The 27,104-nt window shown below is 38.6% G+C and overlaps 4 protein-coding genes across 4 annotated transcripts; 3 read left to right on the forward strand and 1 right to left on the reverse strand.

Annotated features, from left to right (window-relative positions):
* Window positions 1-4,564: 4,564 nt before the first annotated feature.
* On the forward strand, window positions 4,565-6,235 carry LOC143030304 (uncharacterized). The gene is made up of 3 exons (XM_076193457.1): window positions 4,565-4,753; window positions 4,860-5,339; window positions 5,438-6,235. The coding sequence occupies exons 1-3, from the start codon at window positions 4,565-4,567 to the stop codon at window positions 6,233-6,235; spliced, it is 1,467 nt and encodes a 488-aa protein (XP_076049572.1).
* A 2,573-nt stretch (window positions 6,236-8,808) lies between these two features.
* LOC143031190 (uncharacterized) lies at window positions 8,809-12,936 on the reverse strand. The gene is made up of 2 exons (XM_076194724.1): window positions 12,792-12,936; window positions 8,809-10,246 (listed from the first exon to the last, which is right to left on the reverse strand). Exon 2 carries the CDS (start codon window positions 10,120-10,122, stop codon window positions 8,809-8,811), a length of 1,314 nt encoding a protein of 437 aa, XP_076050839.1. The 5' UTR covers window positions 10,123-10,246; window positions 12,792-12,936.
* Window positions 12,937-16,634: 3,698 nt separating this feature from the next.
* On the forward strand, window positions 16,635-26,809 carry LOC143031193 (uncharacterized). The gene is made up of 2 exons (XM_076194732.1): window positions 16,635-16,781; window positions 24,071-26,809. Exon 2 carries the CDS (start codon window positions 24,222-24,224, stop codon window positions 25,611-25,613), a length of 1,392 nt encoding a protein of 463 aa, XP_076050847.1. The 5' UTR covers window positions 16,635-16,781; window positions 24,071-24,221; the 3' UTR covers window positions 25,614-26,809.
* LOC143030305 (uncharacterized) lies at window positions 21,526-21,957 on the forward strand. The gene has a single exon (XM_076193458.1). It carries the CDS (start codon window positions 21,526-21,528, stop codon window positions 21,955-21,957), a length of 432 nt encoding a protein of 143 aa, XP_076049573.1.
* Window positions 26,810-27,104: the final 295 nt, after the last annotated feature.

Here is a 27,104-nt window from a genome sequence, read left to right on the forward strand (position 1 = left end):
AGTAAGAAACTTAAAAGAGTGTAGTTTGATCCATACCACCAGTGATCATAGACGGCGGGCTGGACGAGTCGTAGCTGGGGTCGGTAAAATTGCAGAGGATAAAAACTTAAGTTCTCTTTGATCATATTACACATGGAAATCACACATTTTAAAGAAAATAGTTCAAATAATGCAACCATATATATATATAGAAGTGTGCATTTGAGCAAAATCCGTCCTTGTTTGGGTTTTGTTGTTTTGTTCGGCAATTAGTGAGAGCGGCATTCTCAGACTTTGTGGTCTGAAGTAAATCAGAAGTAAGAGGCTTTTGTTCAGAATATGTGAAAAGGTCCCTTGCTGTCAGGTTTCAAGATAAGCGTCTCCTCGTCCAGAGCTCTGGGAGTGATCTAGTAGACTGACTGACGAAAGTGGCCATATCCAGCGGGACACTTATGTGTTTGAAAACTCGAAGCCACGGGTTAACTTTAGCCTTAAGCAAATTCTCAAAGTTTCCCAATTTTAAGCCAAAATTACTTTATAAATTCAATAAATATAAGGGAGGGGAGTTTAATCCTATTTTATCTAAAGTTACGATGGGTGTGATTTGAAGATTCAGAAAAGGTTCCTGAATCAAAAGAAACATACAGGTTACACAGAGTGATAAATATAAACATGTTTCCCAGTCTCACTTTTTTTTTTTTACATCACTACCAATGTTAATATTAATTTGTGATACTAACATATAGGATTCAAAATACTCAATGATAACTAGCTAATGAGAGTTAAGAACTGCATATGCAAAACCCAATTTGAATTAACCTAACCTATCCCCCAGGTAAACATACATATGTTCACACATTTTTTTCTTAATACCTACTGGCGCCACTATAAGTTTGCGGTACTATATATGGAGTTCGGTATACAATTATAAGAGATTACCAATGACACAGGTAATTACTGCCGTGAGAATAGTAAACATCTTCATTAATAACAACGCATCTACCCCTGCTCAGAATACACTAACACTTACACTGCCAAACGGGAACTGAAGTGTTGCAAGTGATGTGAACACACAACTCATGCACTAAGCTACCTTACCACTATATGATTGCACTTACGAGTTCACGAAGAAAGCATAATTGTTTGGCTTGTACAAAGCACATCCACGAAAACAAGCTCAACAAATAACTGAAAGAACGCAACTCTAGGCTTGGCAGACTGTGGTGTTATATGTAAACACACATGCGTAAGGGCGTAGGTATAGCTTTTCAATTTTCTAGGCTATAAATTTTTCTATTTTCACATTTCTACTTTCTATTCTGTGGTTTAGGTTTTAGATTTCTATAGTTTATATCTTATGATTTATATTCTATATCTTATGTTCTATTTTTCTGTTTTATATATCTATATTTTGTATCTAATTATGCATTGCTATTTCTATTCTACATTTCTATTTCTGTTTTATATACCTACATCTTTTTTGTATTTGTATTTATACATTGCTATTTCTATTCTACATTTCTTTTTCTGTTTTATATCTTTACACGTGATTTGTCCTATGTGATTATATATCCAAATCAATCCCAACCAATAAATACTACGTAAAATGTGTTAATGGTTAATATAGTTACGGTAATATTACATGTCCTATTTTCTCTTTGGCAACATTCTGAAGCAACGAATTATCTTAAGAAATGAACATATATCCTACAGGTCTGTGAATGAGTGACATCCCTAAAAAATGTTACAAAGGTATTTCATTATCGTCATAAAGATATTTATACACAAGTACAAGACTCCGTGGCGCGGATGGTAGAGTCCCAGACTGTCACTACGGCGGTCCAGGTTCGAATCCTGCCCAGGGCTGAAAATAATTTCAGTATCACTGCGCTTCGAGTCGTTACTCCAATTCTCGTGGGCGGAGAATTGGGAGGGTGTATGAGTGTAAGGTTAAAGCATTGCCTATAGATCGGTCATACATGAACTCTGAGCTCTCTTTCGGGAGGGAAAATAGCTGCCGATCACGAGTCCAACACGTGATCCAAAGACCAACTTGGTGAATCACATTAACGCACACTCACGGGGCGAAACAATAGCGTGTACAAAAACCATACACGAATTTAAGGCCAAACTAGACACTGCGAGATAAGGCGGGACAACGAGCGTAGTTCCCGTTCCCGTAAGATACAACTAGGTAAACATACATGCATCACATGCATTAATACATACACACTCATATACATATTGTTACAAAGGTAATGTTAGGTTATGTAAACATCATTTGTATTGCGTACTTTGGTACGCGGGCATATGCGTTCACGTCGTACGCCAGCCAGCTAGGTGGCCAGATTGGATCGGCGTACCCGAGGCCAGGCAGAGTCCCAGAGAGGTAGCCCGAAGCTTGCTTAAGGTGTTTCACCATGTCCTATGTTTGTACTTTTACTTCCGCAGTGTTACTTGATGAATCTAGTGTCAGATGATGGAGAGGCACAAGATCACGATGTGACGGAATAGAACAATGCGCATTTCTGAATGCAGTAGAGAAGTTGTTTTGCGTATTCTGTTAAATAGGGATATCTGGTTCCCCTCGTGAAAATCTTAGTTTACTGTGGTGAGGCCGTGTTTGTGGGTTATGGTATAGTGATACTGTGCATTTACGGATTTATTATATTGAGCACAGTGTAGTGTAAGTTGCTTTAGCGGTAAAGTTGAGTTAGTGATTGTTTACATGGTGTACGATGAGTTTAGAAATAGATTGCAAAAGAAAAGAAAAAATGGGTATCTTTTCTCCCTCTGGAAGTAGCCTATATGGTTGTATAATTACCTTTTTATGCTACTTCAGAAGCGAGTAGAGTAGATAAGGTTTAACTGCTGTCAAAAGTGGGTTTAGATTGAATTTTCGTTGAATGTCGTGGTTTTCATTTCTTAGTAGTTACGAAACAGAGAAAAGATGGTTGACCATGCCACAGTCAAGATGTCGTCGGATGGTAACCATGGAGACGACGTGTTCACAAGTGATAACACCGAGATAAATAAATTGGAGGGCAAAAGCCATACAGAAGTAGGGAATAATTTAGAAACGATGATGGGAAAATGGAGGAACACTTGCAAGAATTTAGATAGGCTATCTTATACATGGATGGGGTGGTGCGAGAGGTGAATGCTAGGGTAGTGAGTCAGGGATTGGAGATGGTTAAAGAAAATGGAGAAAAGTGGGAGGTGAGCCAGCTGTTGTTTGCGGACGACACTGCGCTTGTGGCAGGGTCAGAGGAGGGATTGAGGAAGCTGGTGGCAGAGTTTGGGAGAGTATGTGATAGAAGAAAGCTAAAGATAAATGTGGGTAAAAGTAAGGTGATGAGATGTACAAGCGGTGAAAGTGGCAGTAGACTGGAAGTGAACATTAAGGGAGAGTGACTGGAGGAAGTGGATAGTTTTAGATACTTGGGTGCAAGTGTAGCAGGAAAAGGTGGAGTGAAGGTGGAGGTAGAATGTAGATTGAGAGAAGCGAGTAAATGCCTTGGTGGTTTAAAGAGTGTAATGAGAAATAGACATTTGGGAATGGATGCGAAGAGGAGACTGTATGAAGGAGTGATTGTGCCAACAGCACTGTATGGGGCAGAAACGTGGCACATAAGAGAAGAAGAGAGAAGGAGTTTGAATGTGTTTGAGATGAGGTGTCTGAGAAGTATGGTGGGGGTTACTAGACTAGATAGAGTGAGAAATGAGGAGGTGAGGAGGAGAACAGGGGTGAAAAAGGATTTGGGAGAGAGGGTTGATGAAAGAATATTAGGATGGTTTGGACACATGGAAAGAATGAGTGAAGAAAGACTAGTAAAAGAGGTATGGAAGGCAGATGTGGAGGGAGTGAACATGATGGGACGTCCTAGGATGAGGTGGATGGATGGGGTGAAGGGGGCTTTGGGGAAGAGGGGAATGTCTGTTGAGGAAGGAAGGGAGAGGACGGAAGACAGAGGTGAGTGGAGAATGGTTGTATATGGATGATGTTGTGACTGCATGAGGAGAAATGGGCGGGGGGGGGGGTAGTATGTGTGAGTAAATTTTGACATAGCCCGAAGGGATTTCTCCCCGTCCTCTCCTTATATGCAAAGGGGGACGGAGAGGGGGGGTCGCCGATTAAATGAAGCGGCCTTGCTGTGGATGTACTGTGTCTTGCGACACTGCTTCTGACCCAGGGCGGTGGGCAGGGTGCAGGGATGACCCGTCATCCAGGAGGTGCTCAGATGAGAGGAAGGGTGGGAGGGGTGTGGAGTGTATTTAGGGATGAAATGGGTGGGAGTGTTTTTATGCCTTTCCCTTTTTGGCTACCTCCCTTGTAAGGGGGAAAAAGCCTTGGTATATGTATGTATCTTTTGGGGATATCACGTCTACCTTTATTACTACACACAGAATTTTCTAAGAAATCCTTACAAAGTCCCAAACGAGTGTCAAGAAAAAATATGCTTTACTTAATAAAGTCGGAGGAGAAAAACCCTGAACTATCACCACACAATATTTATTACTACCTCTCCTGAAATTGTAAAAAAAAAAAAAAAAAAAAAAAAAAAAATACATTATAAAGTATACCATGAATCTCACATATATTACAAAGGCAGCATTTATTGACAGTATATATACTATCATTGCGGACCATCCTGCTGGACGTCTGAGAACCGAGCACGTTGATTGGTCCGTTACTCCCTCAAGGACCACCTTGACAGTAGGCAATGATGGGTTGACAGAGCCGTCTTATGCTCGTGACCTCTCCCAGTGTGATGTAAGCAGTTTCTACCAGTCTTCTATTTCTTTTGCATAAGCCCGTTCGGAGAGGTCGTGCCTCTTCCCATTTTGGCAAATGTCCGTGTGTCTCAGTGTATGACTAGGGAATTTGTTGTTCTGCGGTGCATAGCAAGACTGTGTCAAGGTGTAAGCATTGTGGTTTCCTGCATCCAAGTTCTGCTTGTACGTTTAAAGACTCGGGATGCCACTATTGTGGTCAACAGGGCCATTTAGAAAATAATGGTAGAATTAAGCAAAAGGATGCATACAAGCAAAATAGCTCTAAAAGTTTTAAGAACAAAAACGTCAAACCAGTTTCTGAACCGGAACCGGAACATGAAGAACACCAGCGTAGTGCTTATAATGTTGCTGATAAAAACACGTTGCTGAAAGTCTCTTGTAATTGTCTCAAATCTGTTAAACCAGAAATGTTCAATTTCGTGTTAAATGATAAATCTATACCTTTAGAGATAGATTCTGGTTCATGTGTTTCATTGTTAGGTGAAAATTGGATAAAAGTACTAAATGTTAAAATGACTCCATCTTCCAAAGAATTGACTGCTTATGGAGGTCATCAAATAAAGGTAAAAGGTCAAGTTGATCTTGTAGTAAGGTTTAATAACTATTGCACAAATCATATATTTTTTGTTACTGATTCACACTGTAATGATTTATGTGGGAGAGATCTAATGAACAAAGTAGGCATAAAGATGAAGCTTTGAAAGTGAACTCAGTAAATGACATGGATGTTTCTGATAATCCTAAACAACTTTTGGATAGTTATAAAGTAAGTGACAATTTACCTATTAAAGGAGTTGAAGCTAAAATATATGTGAAAAAAGATGCTACTCCTAAATTCATCAAAGCAAGGCTAGTGCCCTTAACACACAAAGAGTTAGTTGATATTGCTATACAGGAGCTTGTAGAAAATGAAGTCATAGAACCTGTAGCTTATAGCGATTGGGCTTTACCCATTGTACCCGTCTTGAAAGATTCAGGGAAAATGAGAATTTGTGCTGATTTTAAGCATTTGAATGGTCAAATTAATATTGAGAAATGCCCACTACCTAAGCTTGATGAAATGTTGGCTACAGTTGGAGATAATAAGGTGTTCTGTAAGCTTGACTTGTGTAATGCATATTTGCAAATAAAGGTTTCTGAAGACCAGAAATACCTTGTTATCTCAACTGAAAAGGGATTACCTTTTGGAGTGGCATCAGCGCCGGGAATTTTTCAAAGGTACATACCACAGTTATTAGGTGATATTGATGGTTTAATTGTTTATTTATATGACATCCTTATATGTGCCAAGTCGAGAGAAGACCCAAGTAATAAAGTTAAGCTTGTTTTGAATAAATTGGCTAAAGCTAATGTCATGTTGAATCTGGAAAAATGCGAGTTTAATAAAACTGTCATTGATTTCCTTAGCTATGTAATTTCTGGAGAAGGCTTATCTCCATCACCACCAAATAAGGTTTAAAGCTATTCGGGATGATCCTGTACCAGAAAACTTGCATGAGCTACAGTCATTTCTTGGATTAGTCACCCACTATAGTAGACTTATCCCCAAGTTTTCTGAAATTTTGTCACCACGCTATGAGTTAACAAAAAACAATGTCAAGTTTGTATGGTCAAACCAGTGCCAAGTAGCTTATAATGTCATTAAAGAAGCTTTATGTAAATCTAGTGTCTTATCATGCTTTACTGGGAGGCATGCACTCTCCGATTGCCACCTAGTTTAGTATCTTATTATGTATTTGAAATACTTCTCAAATTTGGCTTTCCATAAATAAAACAAATCATTAGGCATATATCTAATTCTATTGTTTCTTATGTTACACTAATTTTGTATTTCAATAGTTTTTTTGTGTAAAAACAATGACAAAATATCTAATACATATTTATCTGATAAGGAGTACAAACAAAAGATAAATATTAATGACTGATTACCTTCATTTAGACTCAATTCCATTACCAATTCTGAATTTTTTTAGTTCTAGCCTCTACTTATTTCAAGTCTTTTCTGTCACCCATTCTTCACACAAAATATCTACATTTATTGAATTGCCATATATTTGGTAGCTTTTCAACCTCATAAGCATATCTAAATGATGTTCTCCTGAACAGTTTCCAAGTTTGTTTTTTATGGACTAAAACCTCGTTCACAATCTGCACTAGATGCTACGTTACTCCAATATTCCTCGACTTTGCTACATTACAGAACAGAAAAGTAAATACCACCGTTTATGTAAAATTTTATATCACTTTGGATTTTTTATTAAAAAAAAAATAATAATAATAAAACAAAATAAATAAACCGGCCAGTTATTTCAGTAGTATCTTCCAGAAAAGCACGTTCACAACCAAATGAGAACAATTTGAAATAGATATCATTGATCATTCTTGTACCTCATCATCAGGGAATTTGTCATGTCAATGGATGTAGCAGTTTTCAATATTTCATCCATCCATTCACTAGCAGCTAGCAGTTTGTTTGTATTTCATATCCTTTGAATTTGACATAATAAAATTTGATAAAAAAAAAAAAAGTGTATTCAGTTGTCAGACCATCAGGGTCACTTGAGGGGGCAAAAGTTAAATATGCTTCTTGATTTATCTCATTTGAATGAACAAGTACTAGTAATGAATAACTGCTGAACATACAAATGGTCTCAAAATGTGAAGCAGTCATTAATAGATTCTCAAAATCATATCTTTTGTTTTGAATTCATTATCATGAACTTATATGATTTTTCTAATTACATTTCAATTTCATCTTGAATACCTTGTTGTACACATTTTTCCTTTTGAACGCTAGTTGTAATACATATGTAAATGCACACATGTGCGGAACTTAGAGGGAACATTTTCTATTGCACAGGTCATACTGGAATGACTTCTCTCCAGTGTAGGTCACCATGTGAGGACTGAGAGACCTCTTTGGTGAGAATAGAGCAGAAGAGCACAGGTCGCACTGGAAAGGTTCCTCTCTAGTGTGGGTCCGGATATGCTCTGTGAGGAGAAAATCATTTCTTGAGAAAGCACAATCACAAAGGTCACAGTGAAAAGGCTAGGTGGATCCATATGGTGTGTGAGAGCATCCTTTTGTAAGAAAGCCTTGTTGCCCAGGTCACACAGGAAGGGCTTTCCTCATAAATGGATCCTTGTATGCTTTGTTACAGAACCCTTTCTTGAGGAAACAGAATCACAAAGGTCACATTGGAAAGGTTTCTCTATTGTGTGGATCATCATGTGAGCTTTGAGTTGATACTTTTGTGAGAAAACTTTATTGTACAGGCCACACTGGATTGGCCTCTCTCCTGTGCTGGTCCTTATATATGCGAGAGAATCCTTTCTTGAGAAAACAGAATCACAAAGGTCACACTGGAAAAGTTTCTCTCCTCTGATGATTTTCATCTGCTTAATGAGAGAACTCTTCTCTGTGAAAGTAGAATCACATAGGTAACACTGAAAAGGCTTCTCTTCTGTGTGGGTCCTCATAAGCTATGTGAGGTAGCCATTTTGTGAGAAAGCAGAATCACAAAGGTCACACTGGAAAGGCTTTTCTCCTGAGTGGATCCTCATATGTTGAGTAAATCCTTTCTTGAGAAAGCAGAATCACAAAGATCACACTGAAAAGGCTTCTCTCCTGTGTGGATCATCAATTGATATTCAAGGAGATACCTTTCTAATAAAACTTTATCGCACAGACCACAATGGAATGGCTTCTCTCCTGTGTGGGTCCTCGTACGTATTTTGAGACTAAGCTTTTCTGAGAAAGCAGAATGACAAATGTCACACTGGAAAGGCTTCTGTCATGTGTGGGTCATCATATGTTGTTTGAGATTACCTTTTCATGAAAAAAGCAGAATCACAAATGTCACACTGGAAAGGCTTCTCTCCTGTGTGGGTCCTCATATGATTTTTGAGATGACTCCTTTGTGAAAAAGCAGAATCACAAATGTCACACTGTAAAGGCTTCTCTCCTGCGTGGTTCATCATGTGAGATTTGGGTCGATACTTTCGTAAGAAAACTTGATTGCACAGGTCACATTAGAATGGCTTCTCTCTTGTGTGGGTCCTCATATGCCGTGTAAGAGAGCACCCTTTTGAGAAAGCAGAATCACAAATCTCACACTGGAAAGGCTTCTCTCCTGTGTGGGTCCTCATGTGACTTTTGAGATTACTCTTTCGTGAGAAATGAGAATCACAAATGTCACATTGGAAAGGCTTCTCTCCTGTGTGCGTCCTCACATGACTTTTTAGAGTACTCTTTTCTGAGAAAGCAGAATCACAAATGTCACACTGGAAAGGCTTCTCTCCTGTGTGGGTTCTCATATGTCTTCTGAGATGATTCTTTTCTGAGAAAGCAGAATCACAAATGTCACACTGGAAAGGCTTCTCTCCTGTGTGGGTCCTCACATGATTTTTTAGAGTACCCTTTTCTGAGAAAGCAGAATCACAAAGGTCACACTGGAAAGGCTTCTCTCCTGTGTGGATCATCATGTGAGATTTGAGTCGATACTTTAGTAAGAAAACTTTATTGCACAGGTCACACTGGAAAGGCTTCTCTCCAGTGTGGGTCCTTAAATGATGTGTGAGATAGTCCTTTCTTGAAAAAGCAGAATCACAAAGGTCACACTGGAAAGGTTTTTCTCCTCTGTGGATCCTCATATGCTTTATGAGAGAACTCTTCTCTGTGAAAGTAGAATCACACAGGTCACACTGGAAACGTTTCTCTCCTGTGTGGGTCCTCATATGCCGTGTAAGATAGCCCCTTTGTGGGAAAGCAGAATCACAAATGTCACACTGGAAAGGCTTCTCTCCTGTGTGGGTCCTCATATGACTTTTGAGAGTACCCTTTTCTGAGAAAGCAGAATCACAAAGGTCACACTGGAAAGGCTTCTCTCCTGTGTGGGTCCTCATGTGTCTTTTGAGAGAACTCTTTTCTGAGAAAGCAGAATCACAAATGTCACACTGGAAAGGCTTCTCTCCTGTGTGGGTTCTCATATGATTCTTGAGATGACTACTTTGTGAAAAAGCAGAACTGCACAAGTCACACTGGAAAGGCTTCTCTCCTTTGTGGGTTCTCATATGCTGTGTGAGATTACCCTTTTGTGAGAAAGCAGAATTACAAAGGTCACTTTTGAAAGGGTTTTCTCCTGTGTGGGTCCTCATATGCTGTGTGAGACAGCCCTTTTGTGAGAAAGCAGAATCACAAAGATCACACTGGAAAGGCTTCACTCCTCTGTGGATCATTATGTGATTTTTAAGGTGACTTTTGTGACATTTGAGATCACACTTTTTTGAAAAAGTAGAATCACACAGATCACACTGGAAATGCTTGTCTTCAGTTTGGGCCATCATGCAATATCTAAGATGACTCGTGCTATAGCTGTGCTGCAGATGTCACACTGGATTCTCTCTATCGTATGACGCATATGGGGTCTACAGATAGCGCTTCCAAAAAAAGGTGATAGTTACCCTCATCCTAAAATAAAAAATATAATCATAGTAGATTGATATTTCTTTGTAATTGTGCAATACACTGTAATATAACTGTGGATATTTCATACACAAATCATCTCATACTCAATTCCCTTTGTATCTAAACTTAGTCTTCATACATACCATCACTTCATATAAAGTAGGTAGAAACACTACCAGATATGGTGCTACAATATATTACTTCTACCTTGCATACACACACAAACATACATAAATATATATATATATATATATATATATATATATATATATATACAAATATATATCTTTTTTCAACCACATTAACTTTTTAATTTTAATTCCATGTCATCACGGTCGACAGACAATGCGCTCGATGGAGACATATGCGGAACTAATACATAGTGAAGCAAAGGACTCGAACTCAGCTCCAACATACCAAGTGAACAGTGACTCTAACCACTGCGCCATCAAGAGAGATATAAGTTGAGCACAGTCTCTTATATTTGTATGCTTGAGTTACATACATATACAATAAATCTTATGCTCAACCCATCCTTGCTATGATGGTGCACCATCATATATATATATATATATATATATATATATATACATATATATATATATATATATATATATATATATATACAGTATATATAACTACAAAGTAATGTCGTAACACATTCGTAAAACTCAACGAGAACCCACTGTGTTGGATAAGAAATGAAGTAAATGATATCCATATATTTTAATCACGGACTGTGATCCTCTTCAGTGGAATACAGAGTAGTGGAGCAAAAGGCATGTCTATACAGTAAAAGAAGGAACATGGATAGGACTCAGGTAGCGTCTAATGCTTTGCGGGGCAGGTCACCCGCCTTCACCAAAGATGGTAATAATTTGTTGACTGCCCAGGTAGTAATGCAGTCAGGTGACCATTGTCCATATGATACATTGAAATTAGGAAATTCATTTATCAAGGATGATTCTATTATTTTCCTTTTAAAACTGCCCTTTGCTCCACTACTCTGTATTCCACTAAAGAGGATCACAGTCCGTGATCGAAATATATGGATATCATTTATTTCATTTCTTCTTACCCAACACAGTGGGTTCTTGTTAAATATATATATATATATATATATATATATATATATATATACATATATATATAAATATATATATATATATATATATATACGAGTATTATATACATATATATATGCACATGTATTCTCTATACATTCTTATACTTGCAAGTTTTCTTTTGTGTTTGAATGTTATTACAATGTGTTTAAAGTGTTTAAACAAGTTTAAACATGTTTAAAGAGTGTAGGACAGGAATTTTTAGGCTTAGACTATAAAAGTTAATATTTTTGGGCATTCTCTCTATATGGCAGATTGTTACTCTGTAAACCCCACAATTAATGGGGAATGACTGCAAATAATGGAATACACTTCCTTTAACAGAATTATGCTCACTAATTTGAGCTTTCCAGAATATTCACCTAATCATTGTAAACTTCCGTAAAATCTGGCTTCCGCAAAATAGGGACTCATTCAATTAGGGTTCTACTGTAGTACAATTGTGGGCAACTCGGGAGACTGGATAAAATTTTAAGGAAAGTATCAATGGACACACCTAGTTGATGTCAACTGGGGAGGACACAGAGGACATAAATGAGAGACCTGACCTACCCAAGCTGGAAGCAATCTGGACATGTGGGTCATAAAACCTGCTTGCAGTGTCTATATAAGATTACATATGGGAAGGTATAACCTCTCGTACTATAATTCGATGAATTGTAAATGATATAGCATAGATTTGCGCAGTGAATATCAAGAAAGTTTTTACTTGCTAGAATATAATCAGGGCACAGTGAATTCAGAATGAACTTCATGAATTCTTGATTTTCATACCAACGAAGGCAAGATGAACCCCATCCTCCAATAACAATGTACGGTAATGAAAGCATACAGGATACAAATGTTGATTATATAGATCTTCTATTTTTCTTCTTTTTTTTAACATTATTACCAATATTAATAATAATTTGCAATACTTATATGTATAGGATTCAAAATATTTAATGACAAGAACTAGCTAATAACAGAGGTAAGAATTGCAGCTGCGAGACCTCATCAGAACTTACCTAACCTACACCCTTGGTAAACATTAGATGTTTGCCCTTCTATCTGCCTATCTATCTATCTATCTATCTATCTATATATCTATATATATATATATATATATGTATATATATATGTATATATATACATTATATATGTATATATAATATATATATACATACATATATATATTATATACAAGGGTCACTATCAAATTGCAGTACTTATATATGGAGTTCGGAATACAATGATATGAGCTTGCCGATAACATAAGTAGTTGCAGTAGTGAGAATGGTACACATCGTGACAAATACCCACACATCCATCGCTCAGAAAGCCAAACACAACAATGCGAAACGGGAACTGAATTGTAGCAAGTGCCAAATGCGAACAGACAACTCATGCATTCAGTTACCTTACCACTATATGATTGCACTTACGAATTCAAGAAGAGAGCACACTTGTTTGCCCTGTACATAGCACAGCCACGAAAACGAGCTCTACAAATGGCTGCAAGAGTGTAACTCCAGGCTTGTCGGTCTATGGCGTCAAATGTAAACACACATGATACAAGGGCGTAGGTGTAGAAGCACTTCAAAAATTGATGTTTTTTTTTTTTAATTAACAAAAAAATGATCAACTGATTTGCATGAAATTTACTGTGTATGGTCTCTGTTGTGATCTTCATCATCTGTAAAAAATTTCAAGAGGTAATCCAAAAAATTGCATGATTTCACGAAAAAGCTATTACGCCCCCCTTAAGGCCACAGTAGTCACTAATGTGCTTTTATCACAACAATTCTGTGTAGTTGCCGTAGACATTATCCCCCGATACTTTTACACTCCAACTGCCACCTCCTGATCACTCCATTTTATCTAGTAAGAGAGAAAAGGTTAGAAAAGGACGAGACATTAACAAATCCTCCTCAACGCAAGACAGAAAAAATGACTTTGCTAACGATTCCTCCCCTAGTTATAAATGTCCAAGAAAACGAAAAAGTACTATCTGAGGAAGACGCGACTCTAGAGACTGGACCTGAATAATATACCCTGCAGGATACTAAAGGCCAATGCTGGTGTGTTGGCTCCCGTCCTGCAGGCAGGTTACATTTTCACAGACATTTCATACCGGATATCTTCCCCGTGACTGGTTCTTGGTAAACGTGACACTAATTTTCAAATCCGGTGACAGAACCCTCCTATCCAATTATAGGCCTGTCTCGATTACCTCAGTCCCCTGCAAATTTTTAGAACATATTATCCATAGACATACGATGGACTACTTTGATAGGCAAAAAGTACTGATTGAAAATCAGCACGGCTTTCGGCCTAAACGCTCGTGCGAGACGCAATTATTAGAGACAACAATATGACATATTCCAATTACTTCACCTCAAAATTAGACAAGTAGACGCCATATTTTAGACTCTGCCAAAACCTTTGACAAAGCCCCCCCCAAAAAAAAATATATATATATATATATGGCATACGAGGACCACCTCTTCACTGGATTAAGACGTTCTTGACTTTCGAAATAAACAACTTAATGTGAGGACGGAGCCTTTATTAGTTTGAAATTTCGCTTGTTACAGTTTATTCAAGTATTCTGAATTCTGAATTCCTAGGAAAGACCACCCGCTTGCGCGGGATCGGTTTTTGTGGGAGGGGAAGAATGTAAGAAAATGAAAAGATAGCAGCGTATGAAAGAAGGCTATTGCCACCGGGCGAATTAGCGAGCGATTTGGGGCAGTTGGTGGTCGTGGCTCGGGAGAAATGGACTGGGAGCTTGGGCGGGGGCGCCGACGCCGGGATTAGGATTAGGATCACCAACAAAAGTTTAGAAAATGGTAGGAGGCGTAGTAGTAAAGGTGGAAAACGGAAAAATCTTTAGTGGGAGGTAAACTGAAATGAAAAGATGTAGTATAAGAGAAAGTTAGAAAGGAAGCGAATTTTAGTCGAAGAAAAAGTAAGTGTAGATGTTTGTGCGTGTGGCGTGGCTATGTTCGTGAGAGGTGTGTGTGTGTTTCTTACGGGAAGTGAGTAGAGTTCACTTCCCGTGTGTAGAGCGCGTTCCTGTTAAGCCACAGGTGGGGCCTGAGTAGCCTGCTTTTCCCCAGGTTGGGTTTGAGATCCTGTAGAGTTGATCCAGTGGCGGTGCGAGGGGGGGGGGCGGTGTAAACCCGTCTGCCGACGTCAACGAAGAGGTCGGCCGGCAGCAGCAAAGGGGATATATCTCCTCGCCACCACCAGCGAGCGTGTAGAGCGCGTTCCTGATAAGCCACAGGTGGGGCCTGAGTAGCCTGCTTTTCCCCAGGTTGGGTTTCAAGGTCAGTAGAATTGATTCAGTGGCGGTGCGAGGTGGGGAGGGGGGGCAGGCGGGCGGGTGTTGTATGATCTCTTTCCTTCCAATCACAGCTCTGAGAACAGAGAATTACGCGATTGGGAATTGTGTGTAAAATGTCAGAAGTGTAAACTCGCTCACCAGCGTCAGCAAAGAGGCCAGCGTTAGGTTGCGGGCCGGTTAGACAGAGAGGTGTCCCAAATCTCTCCGTCGACCAGCCCGCGATTAGATTGAGGGTTCTGAGTGAGAGACAGTTTGGGCCTCTACTAAGCCAACAAGCAAGTGTGCGTGTGCCTCTTTTCTTCCAAGCACTACTCTGAAAACAGAGAATCACGTGACTTGGGACAAATGTGTATATGTCTTGGTGTAAACCCGCCTGCCGACGTCAACGAAGAGGTCGGCCTGTGCCAGACCGGCAGCAGCAAAGAAGATATATCTCCTCGCCACCACCGGCCGGCGAAGATTCCTGGGCGTTTGTTGAGAGAGCTGGAGTGTAGAGACGTCCGACCTCTAGGAGCGCTGTGTATATAGTCGTAATGCACATGACTGAGATTAGATAAGAAGAACGGGGGGAACAGGGGGAGGAGGGGTCACTGAATATTAGGAAAGGTTAAGGAGAAGGTGGACCAAATGTCTGGGAACAGGAAAGGTTAAGGATAAGGTGAAACAATTGGCTGTGTGAAGGGCATTAGCTCACAAGCGAGGAACAAAGATCTAAGCTATCCATAGTTGCCCTCCATAATCCCTCCATAATCCCCCCTCCCCCCCCCTCAAAGTCGTTATCCACTCTCAGTACACATTTGTTCATCCTTTTGTTCTTCGATTGTGAGCTCATGTCATTCACCCAGTCAATTGTTTCATCTTATCCTTAATTAACCTTTCCTGCTTCCAGACATTTGGTCCACCTTCTCCTTAACCTTTCCTAATATTCAGAAACCCCCATCCTCCCTTCCTCTCTCCTCCTGTTCTTCTTATTTAATCTCAGTCACGTGTAACAAAGGCTCCATCCTCACATAATGATTATTTCGATAGACTTGTCGGCAACTCTCATTTTCATACGCGTTCTTGATTTTTAGAAAACACGGCGCTGTTCTTAAGTGTGATCAATATTGAACTATTCCTTTAACTTCTGGAGATCACCAGGCTACTGTCTTCGGACCTTTCCTTTTCCCTTTTTACACAAATCTCCCATTATCACTTTCCTCTATTACCAGACTCTTTGCGGAAGATGTTTAGTATATAGGCAGACAGGTAACAGAGACGATTGCCTTCAACTACAAATTGACCTACGTGCCCTAGAAGACTGAGAAGGCAAGTGGCTAATGACATTTAGACCTGACAAATGTCACCACATCAGATTCGCCCGTACTAGCCAACTTACCCAATTTACCTATACACTACATAGTACAAAGCTAGACATAGTCTCCCACCACATATCGCTGATCTTATCCGCGTTCTTCCCTGCTTCTTCTTCCTCTTCCTCAATGACGAAGACTTCTTCCAGCTTGTTTCTCTTTCGCTCGTATCGCCTATCAATCGTACCTTAGCTGCTTATTCTGTATATATTCATACCCACGCCACATTCATACCACGTATTCATTAACTGAGATTAATTTGAATATACACTGATTACATAGGATAAGCTCACATGAATATATATATATATATATATATAGATAGATAGATAGATAGATAGATAGATAGATTATAGATAGAAATGTATATATATATATATATATATATATATATATATAATACAAAATAAATATAGAAATATGAAATAGAAATATATGAAAATATACATGTAAAATATATTAGAAAAAATTGAAATATAGAATATTAAATATGAATTATAAAATATCAATAATAAAAACATAAAATATAATATATAGAATTGAAAATAGAAACAGGAAAATATAAGAATATATAGAAAATTGAAAACCCTACGCCCCTACGTCGTGTGTGTTTACATATATCGCCCTAATTCCTAATACATCAAGCCTGGAGTTGCACTCCTTCAACTATTTGTAGTTTCTTTTCGTGTCTGTGCTTTGTACAGGCCAAACAAGTGTGCTTTCTTCTTGAATACGTAAGTGCAATCATATAGTGGTAAGGCAACTTATCGCATGAATTGAGTGTTCGCATGTGGCACTTGCCACACTTCAATTCCCATTTGGCAGTGTATTTGGCATTCTGAGCCGGGTAAATGTGTTGGTATTGATCAAGAGGTTTACCATTCTCACAGTTGCAGTTACCTGTGTCATCGGCAAACTCTTATCATTGCATTTCGAACTCCCTGTATAAGTACTCTAAACTAATAGTGATGCCAGTAGGTATTAAAAATTAATCAAATGTGTGAACATCTGTATGTTTATCAAGGGGAATAGAGGTTAATTGAAATCTGGTCTCACAGCTACAGTTCATAACTCTATCATTAGCTAGTTATCATTTAGTACTTTGAGATCCTACATATAAGTATTACAAATTAATATTAATGATTTAACAATGTAAAACAAAAATTGAAATGGAAACATTTTTACATTTGTTAATGGGGTCTAGGTGAATTCACCGACAACAATTCATTAACATGCTCAATTTACCGATATACATAATTCATTGAAAATTACAAATGAAAATATTCTAATTTGAAATATATAACTAGCTCGTGTTTTCCTCCTTGATTTAGCATGCTTTTATCTTAGATAATGAAATAATTACTTTCTTAGCCTTTATTTAGGATACTATAAAAACAAGGTAGAATTTCTTTTTGTAGTATTTATCAAGAATAGTTAAAATTCTTTAATGACGGAACTATTGAAAATGACAAATTAGTATAAACTAAACTTGAAACTACAAATTGGTTTACTTAAAATCAGAAAGCTAGGTTATGGGCTATTGCTCACAAATAATCAATGACGTTGCTATATGAAGGATATCTTTCTACAATGTTTTTTATCCATTCAGAAGAGTCACAATATTTCTTTGTGGTTGAGATGAAGTACCAGCCAAGTATTGATCCAGCAACCTGTGTCTCAAATGTCCTATATTAAACACAATAATGGTAAAAACATGGATAATAATACTACCAACAATAAATAGTCATGCTGTCAATCTCAGTGGTATAAATGTCTATGAAAATAAAAATAATGATACAAATATATATAAGAATTAACAAGAAAAATATTGACACCAATTGTAATGATAGAAATAATGATGACAGAAAATGAAAGCAACTGATGAATAAATAAAAATGTAAATAAACATCAACAATAAAAATATCACTAGAGAATTTGACAGCACAGTGCATAAACAATGCTAGAGAAATTTCACAGCTGAATAGTAACGTTAGAGACACCAACAGTAAACTGACAGAGATGGAAAAGACTGTGGATGCTCGGCTATCTGGAATTGAGGCAGTGCTGAACAAATCTCCTACACAAGCACAGGATAAAACCTACTTAGAAGCTCTGGAAAACAAACTTGACTCGATTGATAAAAGAAGAGCTACATCACCTCAAGCCATTGAACAGAAGGTCTCCAACATCTCTGCAAATGGTCAGGGCCCAGAGGGATCAGTTGTAAGTTGTGCTAAAAAGGTTGACACAAGAGAACTAAGACAGTGCCTTACGGAATTGGAGCAAATTGAACAAAGAAAACGCAATTTAGTTATCTTCAAATTTACCGGAAGAGGAGACACCCGAGGAAGACCTCCAGTCTGTTACACGCATGATTAGGGAAGAGTTCGAGCTAAACATTAAAGTTACTACTGCAACAAGATTAGGAGAGGCTACTGAAGGCAGAGACTGCCTACTGAAGATAGAACTGGACTCAGCAGGAGACAGGAAAATAATATTAGGTAAGGCTAAAGAATTGAGAGATAGCAAACATAATGTTTACCAGAATGTTTTCATCCGACCAGACCTAACAAAGCAACAACAGATTGAGTAAAAAAAAAAATTCATAAGCTCACTCAAAGAACTAAGGCAGTCACATCAAGGAAAAAAGTGGGTAATCAGCAAAGGCAAAATAATAGAACTCAAGGACCAACAAGAACCATATCCCCAGTAGGAAACAATGGCAACTCAGCCAGGCCAATTTCTTCATCAAAAGATTTAAAAGTGTGTTATACCAATGTTGATAACTCAATTATGAGCAAATATAATTCTCTAGTAGCATTAAACTATGCCAATGATTATGATGTAATCACACTAACTGAGATTAACCCTAAGATGGGAGCAGTTCCTGATCAGTCAGTGATGTCAATTCCGGGGTATGATTTATTTGTAAGCAATCTCACAGCCCACAGCACTAGGGGAGTCAGTGTTTATATAAAGAGTATACTCAGAGCAAGGCAAATCTTCCCGAACATCCCTGAAGCATATAATGATAGTGTGTGGCTGACAGTAAAGGGGGAAGGTAACAATGCTCTACTAATCGTTACGATCTACAGAAGCGGTGGTACCCCCCCAGCATAAGCCATACTACAGGAAAGCAACCTAGACAACTCTCTCTTATGGGCGTCCTCAACTGGTCATACTCATAAGCTAGTAGTGGGAGACTTTAACCATCCAAACATGACATGGAACCCCACACCAGTCATTTCAGCAAATGAAATGAATGTAAGTCCACATACCAAGTTTGTAGAATGTATAAAAGATACTTACCTACACCAGCACATTACTCAACCCACCAGGTATCGAGAAGCACAAAGACCTACACAAGACAACCTTATATTCACCAATGAACCAGAAATGATTGAGCACCTCGAGATGCTGGATCCATTGGGGGCAAGTGATCATGTAGGTATACAACTTAGGATGATGCACAATACAGACACACCACCAGCCCGTAGGACCACATACGGCTACAACAAGGGTAATTATGCAGCAATGAAGGAAACTCTCAAAATAGATTGGGAGGAGGCGCTAAGAGTGAAAATGACTGAGGAAATGGCAGACTATGTGGAGCAAACCATTCTGCAAGCTGTAGCCAAGTGGGTGCCTACCAAGACCAATCTCCTGAATAGACTAAGAAAAAACCTCTCTGAATGAATAGAACAGCATTGAAAAAGGTCAGGAAGAAGCATCATGCCTGGATAAGATACTTAGATACTAAAGATGGACAGGACTACCAGAGATACATTGAAGCCCATAACTCTGCTACACACACATTACGGAAGGTTCGAAGAGAGTTTGAAAGTAAACTGGCAAGTGAAGCAAAAACAAACAAGGTCTTTTGGAACTATGTGAATAGTCGCCGCAAAACAAGTTACATTGGAAATGAAGATGGAGTCTTTGTGATTGAGGACAGAGACAAGGCGGAGGTACTGAACAAGCAATATTCTGGTGTATTTACCAAAGAAAATATGATGGCTTTTTCCAATATTTGCTAACAAAGAATTGCAATCAGAACTTAGTACATCTATCATCAAGGAGAGAGTGTTAAGGGTTCTTGAAAAATTAAGAACTGACAAATCACCAGGACCTGACCAGATTCACCCCCGCATACTAAAGACATCCTGGCCACACCACTCTCAATTCTGTTCAGAGCCAGCCTGGAAAGAGAAGTGCCGAATCAGTGGAAGTCTGCCACAGTTACTCCAATCTACAAAAAAGGAGACAAGTCCAATCCTGCTAATTACAGACCAGTATCACTTACCTCAGTAATTTGTAAAGTTCTAGAGCGCATCATTGCAGAAGACATCATGAACCATCTTAGAGCAAACAATCTTCTGCAATCAACAGCATGGATTTACACCTGGAAAATCAACCACTACCAATTTGTTGGAGGCCATGGAAACCTGGACTGAAGCATCAACCCCTTCAATACGAGCCAAAATCTCGCGGGCAGCATTAGCTGCCAGATGTGCGATGCTGCGTCATAGTACTTGCATTATGAAAAATAAAGTCACCGCTGTATTAATCGTTTTCTCTTTCACCTGTGAATTTTGATAACCATAGAAAATATGCTGAAGCCAGTTTACAGAGTATGGGGGTCACACAGGTACAACTACAATAAATATAATCAAGACGCCGACATTGGCATCCTCACGTACCCACTTGCTCCTCATGACGCCTACGTAGGCATCACCATATGGAAGGGGTTAAGTCACAATCTTCCAGTAGATGTTATATTTATGGATTACGCCAAGGCATTTGATACGGTTCCACATGAGCGCTTGCTAGCTCAACTGGCCACCCTTGGCATTAGAGGCTGTACACTGAATTGGATTAGGGGTTTTCTAACAGGAAGAGAACAGCATGTCAATGTCAATGGCTTGCTGTCAGATTGGTACAAAGTCACCTGTGGTGTTCCTCAGGGCTCTGTGTTGGGAGCCCCGCTATTTACCATGTTTGTGTCCGATGTGCCAGACCTCTTAGACAATTACATCTCTATGTTCGCTGGTGACACCAAAATATTCCAAATAATAGTACACGAAGATTTCCAGCATTCATTGCAGGGTGACTTGGACAAGCTCCAAACTTGGGCTTGCAAGATGCAAATGCTCTTCCACCCAGAGAAATGCAATTATGCACTAGGGCCCTAACAACCCTCAGAGGAACTACGAGATGTCATCGAACAATGACCTACCGCACTCAGTACTCGTGGCAACAGAGGAAAGGGACTTGGGTGTCATTATAGACAACAAGCTGAAGTTCTCGCAGCACATTTAGGCACAGGTCAATAAAGCGAACAAAATCCTGGGAGCCCTCAAGCATACCTTTTGGGCATTGGACAAGACAGCCTTTCTACATCTATATAAAAGTCTAATCAGACCACATCTAGAGAATGCCTCAGTGATTTGAAGTCCAACTCTGAAAAGGGACAACAACATGCTGGAGCAAGTCCAGCAAAGAGTGACACGGTTGGTGCAGGGACTGTCCCATCTCTCCTACCCTGAGCGACGACTAGCAAGCCTTCAACTTCCAACACTACAATTCTGCAGACTACGAACAGATGTCATTCAAACTTTTAAGATCCTCAAGAATATTGACAACATAAACTACACTAAGGAATGCTCAACATATGGGAAGGCAATGTTTAAACCAGCAAGAAATACAGCCACCAGAGGACACAACTTGAACGTCCAAATACACCATCAGCCTGGTCCAAGAAAAGGTTGTCTTCCAGCTCGAGTTTCAGAAGTCTGGAATAGATTATTGCAACACACTGTAAATGCTACCTCACTAGAAACCTTCAAGACAAGACTTGCCAAGGAGTGGGAGAACCGGTCAGACCTTTACCAATATAGCTTTTTGTATTAACCAGTCCATTAGCCAAAAGGGTTGCCATACCAAAAGAAAAGACATCAAGAAATTATAAAGGTCTTATTACCCGAAGGGTATCAAATGACCTCTACTGAAGGTGAATAATGAAAACAGAGAAAATGAGAACCACTGATGTAGGTGTCGCTATATTGTCGTCAGGTTATCTGGGACTGTCTGAACGGTCCGTGAGAGGTTCTGCTCACATCTACATCCTCTGGGTCTCCATTCCTTGATTGCGTATGAAGATTTGGTTCTGGTCCATTTTACGCCTCTGTCCTCTTGTTGATGTTGATGACATGGAAAATGAAAACAACTGAACCAGAACCAAATCTTCATACACAATCAAGGAATGGAGACCCAGAGGATGTAGACGTGAGCAGAACCTCCCACGGACAGTTGAGACAGTCGAGGACAGTTCAGTTAGTCCCGGATAACCTGAAGATAATATATCAACCCTACATCAGTGGTTCTCATTTTCTCTGTTTTCATTATAATTGGTGGTGTTTACAAAAACCATTTTACATTCTTTAACAAAAACAAATCATTCGCTTGAAGGATGGCATTGGACATTTGAGACACAGGTTGCTGAACACCACCCTGATATTTGGAAGTTTTTCGACTGCCTGAAGAATGAACAAAACTGTAATGAAATCAAAGTCGATCAACACTTAGCTGGTACTTCATCTCAACCACAAAGAAAGAAATATTGTGACTCTTCTGAATGGATAAAAACATTGTAGAAAGATATCCTTCATATAGCAATGTCGTTGATTATTTGTGGGCAATAGCCCATGATCTGATTTTAAGTAAACCAATTTATAGTTTTAAGTATAGTTTATATTAATTTGTCATTTTCAATAGTTCTGTCATTAAAGAATTTTAACTATTCTTGATCAATACTACGAAAAGAAATTCTACCTTGTTTTTGTAGTATCCTAAATAAAGGCTATGTAAGTAATTATTTCATTATCAAAGATAAAACCATGCTAAATCAAAGATGAAAACATGAGCTAGTTATATATTTCAAATTAGAATATCTTAATTTTTAATTTTTGATGAATTGTGTATATCTGTGAATTGAGCGTGTCGATGAATTGAAGTATTTGGATATGAAAAAGTTCACTACGATGCAACTCACGAGACATAAAAGAAATTCATGAGGGGCATCTCTGTCACCACAGTGCATAATGGAAGGTCTATCCCCTCCCTTCCCCCTACTCTTGCAATATAGAGCGATTGAAATGCTATGGTTGGTAAAATCATCATCCATTTAGCTGTCAATTATTATGACATTTCCAGGATGCACCACACGGAGGTGGATCATACTTTTTCATATCTAAATATTTCCATTTCCAATCTGAGTGTTACTCTTCCAACCATGTACGTTGATACAACTGTATTCAAAGACTCAAGAAGATAATATGAGATGATGAAAGTCATAATTGTCACTTTTTAGCTACATTTATTGATCAAATGATCTCAGCAATTAGGTTGTCATCTCCAAGGTGTTGGGAATTTATTGCTTCATGTGCAGTTTTGGTAATATCATCAGATGTAAATGTTACATAGCATAAATTGGAAAGACAGTCATCATTGTATTTCAAGATGAATGCAGAGAATTGTTCCAACAGGCTTAGATGCAGAATGGGTAGAATGATATGATCAGGGTGTGTGGACATTGATTAGATGTAGAATGCCAAGACAGGACTTAAAAGACCTGCTGGGTCTTCCAGCATGAAATATAGTGTCAGGAAGAATACAAACTTCAGCTGTACATACATAGTATTACCAACATAACCAGAGAGTGACATTTTGAGGGCCTGGTTGACCACCCGTTGAGGACCAGAGGATTTCAATCTTATAATTACATTCAACAAGAACCCACTGTGTTGGATATGAAGAAATGAAATAGATGATATCCATATATTTCGATCACAGACTGTGATCCTCTTCAGTAGAATACAGTATTCCACTGAAGAGGATGACAGTCCGTGATCGAAATATATGGATATCATCTATTTCATTTCTTATCCAACACAGTGGGTTCTTGTTGAATATACGAATGTGTTACGACATTACTTTGTAGTTATAATTACATTTTGTATTTCAGGATGAGGGTATTATCACCAATTCTTTGGAAGAGCAATCCATAGATTTCATATATGTCATATGAAGAGAATGTGGTGTAACATCGGTGGTACAGACGAGCCTTTCCAGTGTGATCTGTACGATTCTACTTTCTCACAATAGGGTAATCTCAAATGGCACAAAAGTCACCTCAAAATCACATGATGATCCATGCCGGAGAGAAGCCTTTCAAGTGTGACCTATGTGATTCTGCTTTCTCACAAAAACGCGGTCTCACACGGCATATGAGGACCCATACAGGAGAGAAGCCTTTCCAGTGTGACCTTTGTGATTCTGCTTTTTCAGAAAAGAGTAATCTCACACAGCATATGAGGACCCACACAGGAGAGAAGCCTTTCCAGTGTGACCTGTGCAGTTCTGCTTTTTCACAAAAGACTAGTCTCAAATGTCATATGAGAACCCACACAGGAGAGAAGCCTTTCCATTGTGACTTTTGTGATTCTGTTTTCTCAAAAAAGAATAATCTCACACAGCATATGAGGACCCACACAGGAGAGAGAAGTTTCCAGTGTGACCTGTGCAATACTGCTTTTTCACTAAAGTGTACTCTTAAAAGTCATATGAGAATCCATACAGGAGAGAAGCCTTTTCATTGTGACATTTGTGATTCTGCTTTCTCACAAAAGCTTAGTCTCAAAATACATACGAGGACCCACACACGAGAGAAGCCTTTCCAGTGTGACATTTGTGATTCTGCTTTCTCAGTACTGAGTAATCTCAAGAGACATATGAGGATCCACACAGGAGAGAAGCCATTCCAGTGTGGCCTGTGCGATAAAGTTTTCTTAGAAAAGCATCCCCTCAAATATCACATGATGATCCACACAGGAGAGAAGCCTTTCAAATGTGATCTTTGTGATTCTGCTTTCTCTAGAAAGCATTCTTTCACACAGCATATGAAGATCCACTCAGGAGAGAAGCCTTTCCAGTGTGACCTTTGTGATTCTGCTTTCTCACAAAAGGGCTCTCTCACACAGCATATGAGGACCCACACAAGAGAGAAACCTTTCCATTGTGACCTTTGTGATTCTGCTTTCACAAGAAAGGGCTCTCTCACACAGCATATGAAAACCCACACAGGAGAAAAGCCTTTGCAGTGTGACCTGTGCAATTCTTCATTTTCACAAAAATCTAAACTCAAAGAGCATATGATGACCCACACAGGAGAAAAGCCTTTCCAGTGTGACCTGTGTGATTCGGCTTTCACACAAAAGAGTAATCTCAAAAAGCATATGATGACCCACACAGGAGAGAAGCCTTTCAAGTGTGATATTTGTGATTATGCTTTCTCAGAAAAAGGTAGTGTCAAAAAACATATCAGGACCCACACAGGAGAGAAGCCTTTCCAGTGTGACCTTTGTGATTCTGCTTTCTCAAGAAAGGATTCACTCACACAGCATATGAGGACCCACACAGGAGAGAAACTTTTCCAGTGTGACCAGTGCAATTTTGTTTTCACACAAAAAAGGTCTCTCAATCATCACATGGTGACTCACACTGGATAGAAGCAATTCCAATGTGATATGTACAATGAAAAATGTTCCCTCTAAGTTTTGTGCTATTGCACAAAGAAAAGAAAAATGTGTACACAAGGTTTTCAAGATTGCATAATTTCATGATAATGAATTCAAAACAATAGAAAGATGTGATTTTAAGAATCTATCAATGACCTTTGAAATGTAAATGTGTAATTTCATAGTTTTACATGTAGTTATGAGATCAGTTGAACTGTATTTAGCAGTTATTTATCACCAGTACTTTTCACTCAAGTGAAATAAATCAAGGAGCATGTTATAATTCCCTCCCCCCATCTCAAATTAAATAGTCCTGATAACTGAATACTTCATATGGAATATAGTGATGACTGAAAAGAGGACGAAAATTAATGTCAAAAAGAAGTAATGAACATCAGTAGAGGAAATAAACAATTAGATAAAAGTATTGGAAATGAAAGGCTGAGGCAGGCCACAATTTTCAAGGTTTTGGGAGTCAAGAATGAAGAGGAGAACAGACAAGAAATTGAAGCTATTAAGAAAATCAACAAATTTAACCAAAATGTCAGTGGACAAGAAAGCCAGAGCAAAATTTGGAAGTTAAAAATTATGATATAGGAAAAGGGAGCCCCTGGAAAGACCCATCCCAACATTCTATTTGACTTTATTTGAAAAGGGTAAACAAAGAAAAATTAAATAAGGTGACACCCAAGTTTGGTAAACAATGCACATGTGTATTTTTTAATCTGTAGCCATTTGTTAAATTATATATATAAAAAAAAAGAATAAAATATAAAAATAAAAAGTAAATAATCACAAAATTGCAAAAGACTGATCCACCATGTCGTCAAATTGAAAGGAACCAAAGGGGGTGATTCTAAAATGAACTGCTAGGTACTAGTGAATAGCTTGATGAAATAATGAAAACTGCTACACCCATATACTGGACAGAATCCCAGAAGATGAGTTACAAGAATGGTCAGTGTTTGATGTTTACTCTTTCACATTGTAATTTCTCATTTAGTAGTGAGCATGTTAATGTCCTTTGTCTTTAATATCATAATTTTGAGGCTGAGATTGACTACAGAAAGGATTGGTCTGTTTGATGGTTTGAAATTTTCTTGTCAGAGAATATATGAATATAAATGACAACATCTTGACAGGTTGTGAGAGAGGCAGAGGGGAAAACACACAAATAGAACGAGAGTTTATTATTTAACTAGTTTCGCACTATGGTGCTTCTTCAGAAGCACCATAGTGTGAAACTAGTTAAAGAATAAACTCTCGAAAGAATAAACTCTTGTTCTATTTGTGTGTTTTCCCCTCTGCCGCTCTCACACACACACACACACACACACACACACACACACACTTTCAACGAACGGACGGCTTGAAGAACGCTCTGAAGAAAAGTGCAGATTGTGGATACCAACGCAAAGAGAAGTGCCTTTTTGTATTTGCAGGGTGGGGGGAAATTGCTCGTGGGGTAGTGGGAAAGTAAGG

The sequence above is a fragment of the Oratosquilla oratoria genome, chromosome 12, assembly GCF_046742065.1.
Source record: "Oratosquilla oratoria isolate Oo_2021 chromosome 12, ASM4674206v1, whole genome shotgun sequence".
Lineage (NCBI taxonomy): Eukaryota > Metazoa > Arthropoda > Malacostraca > Stomatopoda > Squillidae > Oratosquilla > Oratosquilla oratoria.

Bases quoted from the DNA above. Each gene is read 5' to 3' on its own strand.
- LOC143030304 (XM_076193457.1), top strand. From the start codon at position 4,565: ATGAATCTCACATATATTACAAAGGCAGCATTTATTGACAGTATATAT. The intron at 4,754-4,859 runs GTAAGCAGTTTC...GTGTATGACTAG, and splicing joins GTGACCTCTCCCAGTGTGAT to GGAATTTGTTGTTCTGCGGT. The intron at 5,340-5,437 runs GTAAAAGGTCAA...TTTATGTGGGAG, and splicing joins ATGGAGGTCATCAAATAAAG to AGATCTAATGAACAAAGTAG.
- LOC143031190 (XM_076194724.1), bottom strand. From the start codon at position 10,122: ATGATGGCCCAAACTGAAGACAAGCATTTCCAGTGTGATCTGTGTGAT.
- LOC143030305 (XM_076193458.1), top strand. From the start codon at position 21,526: ATGCTGGAGCAAGTCCAGCAAAGAGTGACACGGTTGGTGCAGGGACTG.
- LOC143031193 (XM_076194732.1), top strand. From the start codon at position 24,222: ATGGCACAAAAGTCACCTCAAAATCACATGATGATCCATGCCGGAGAG.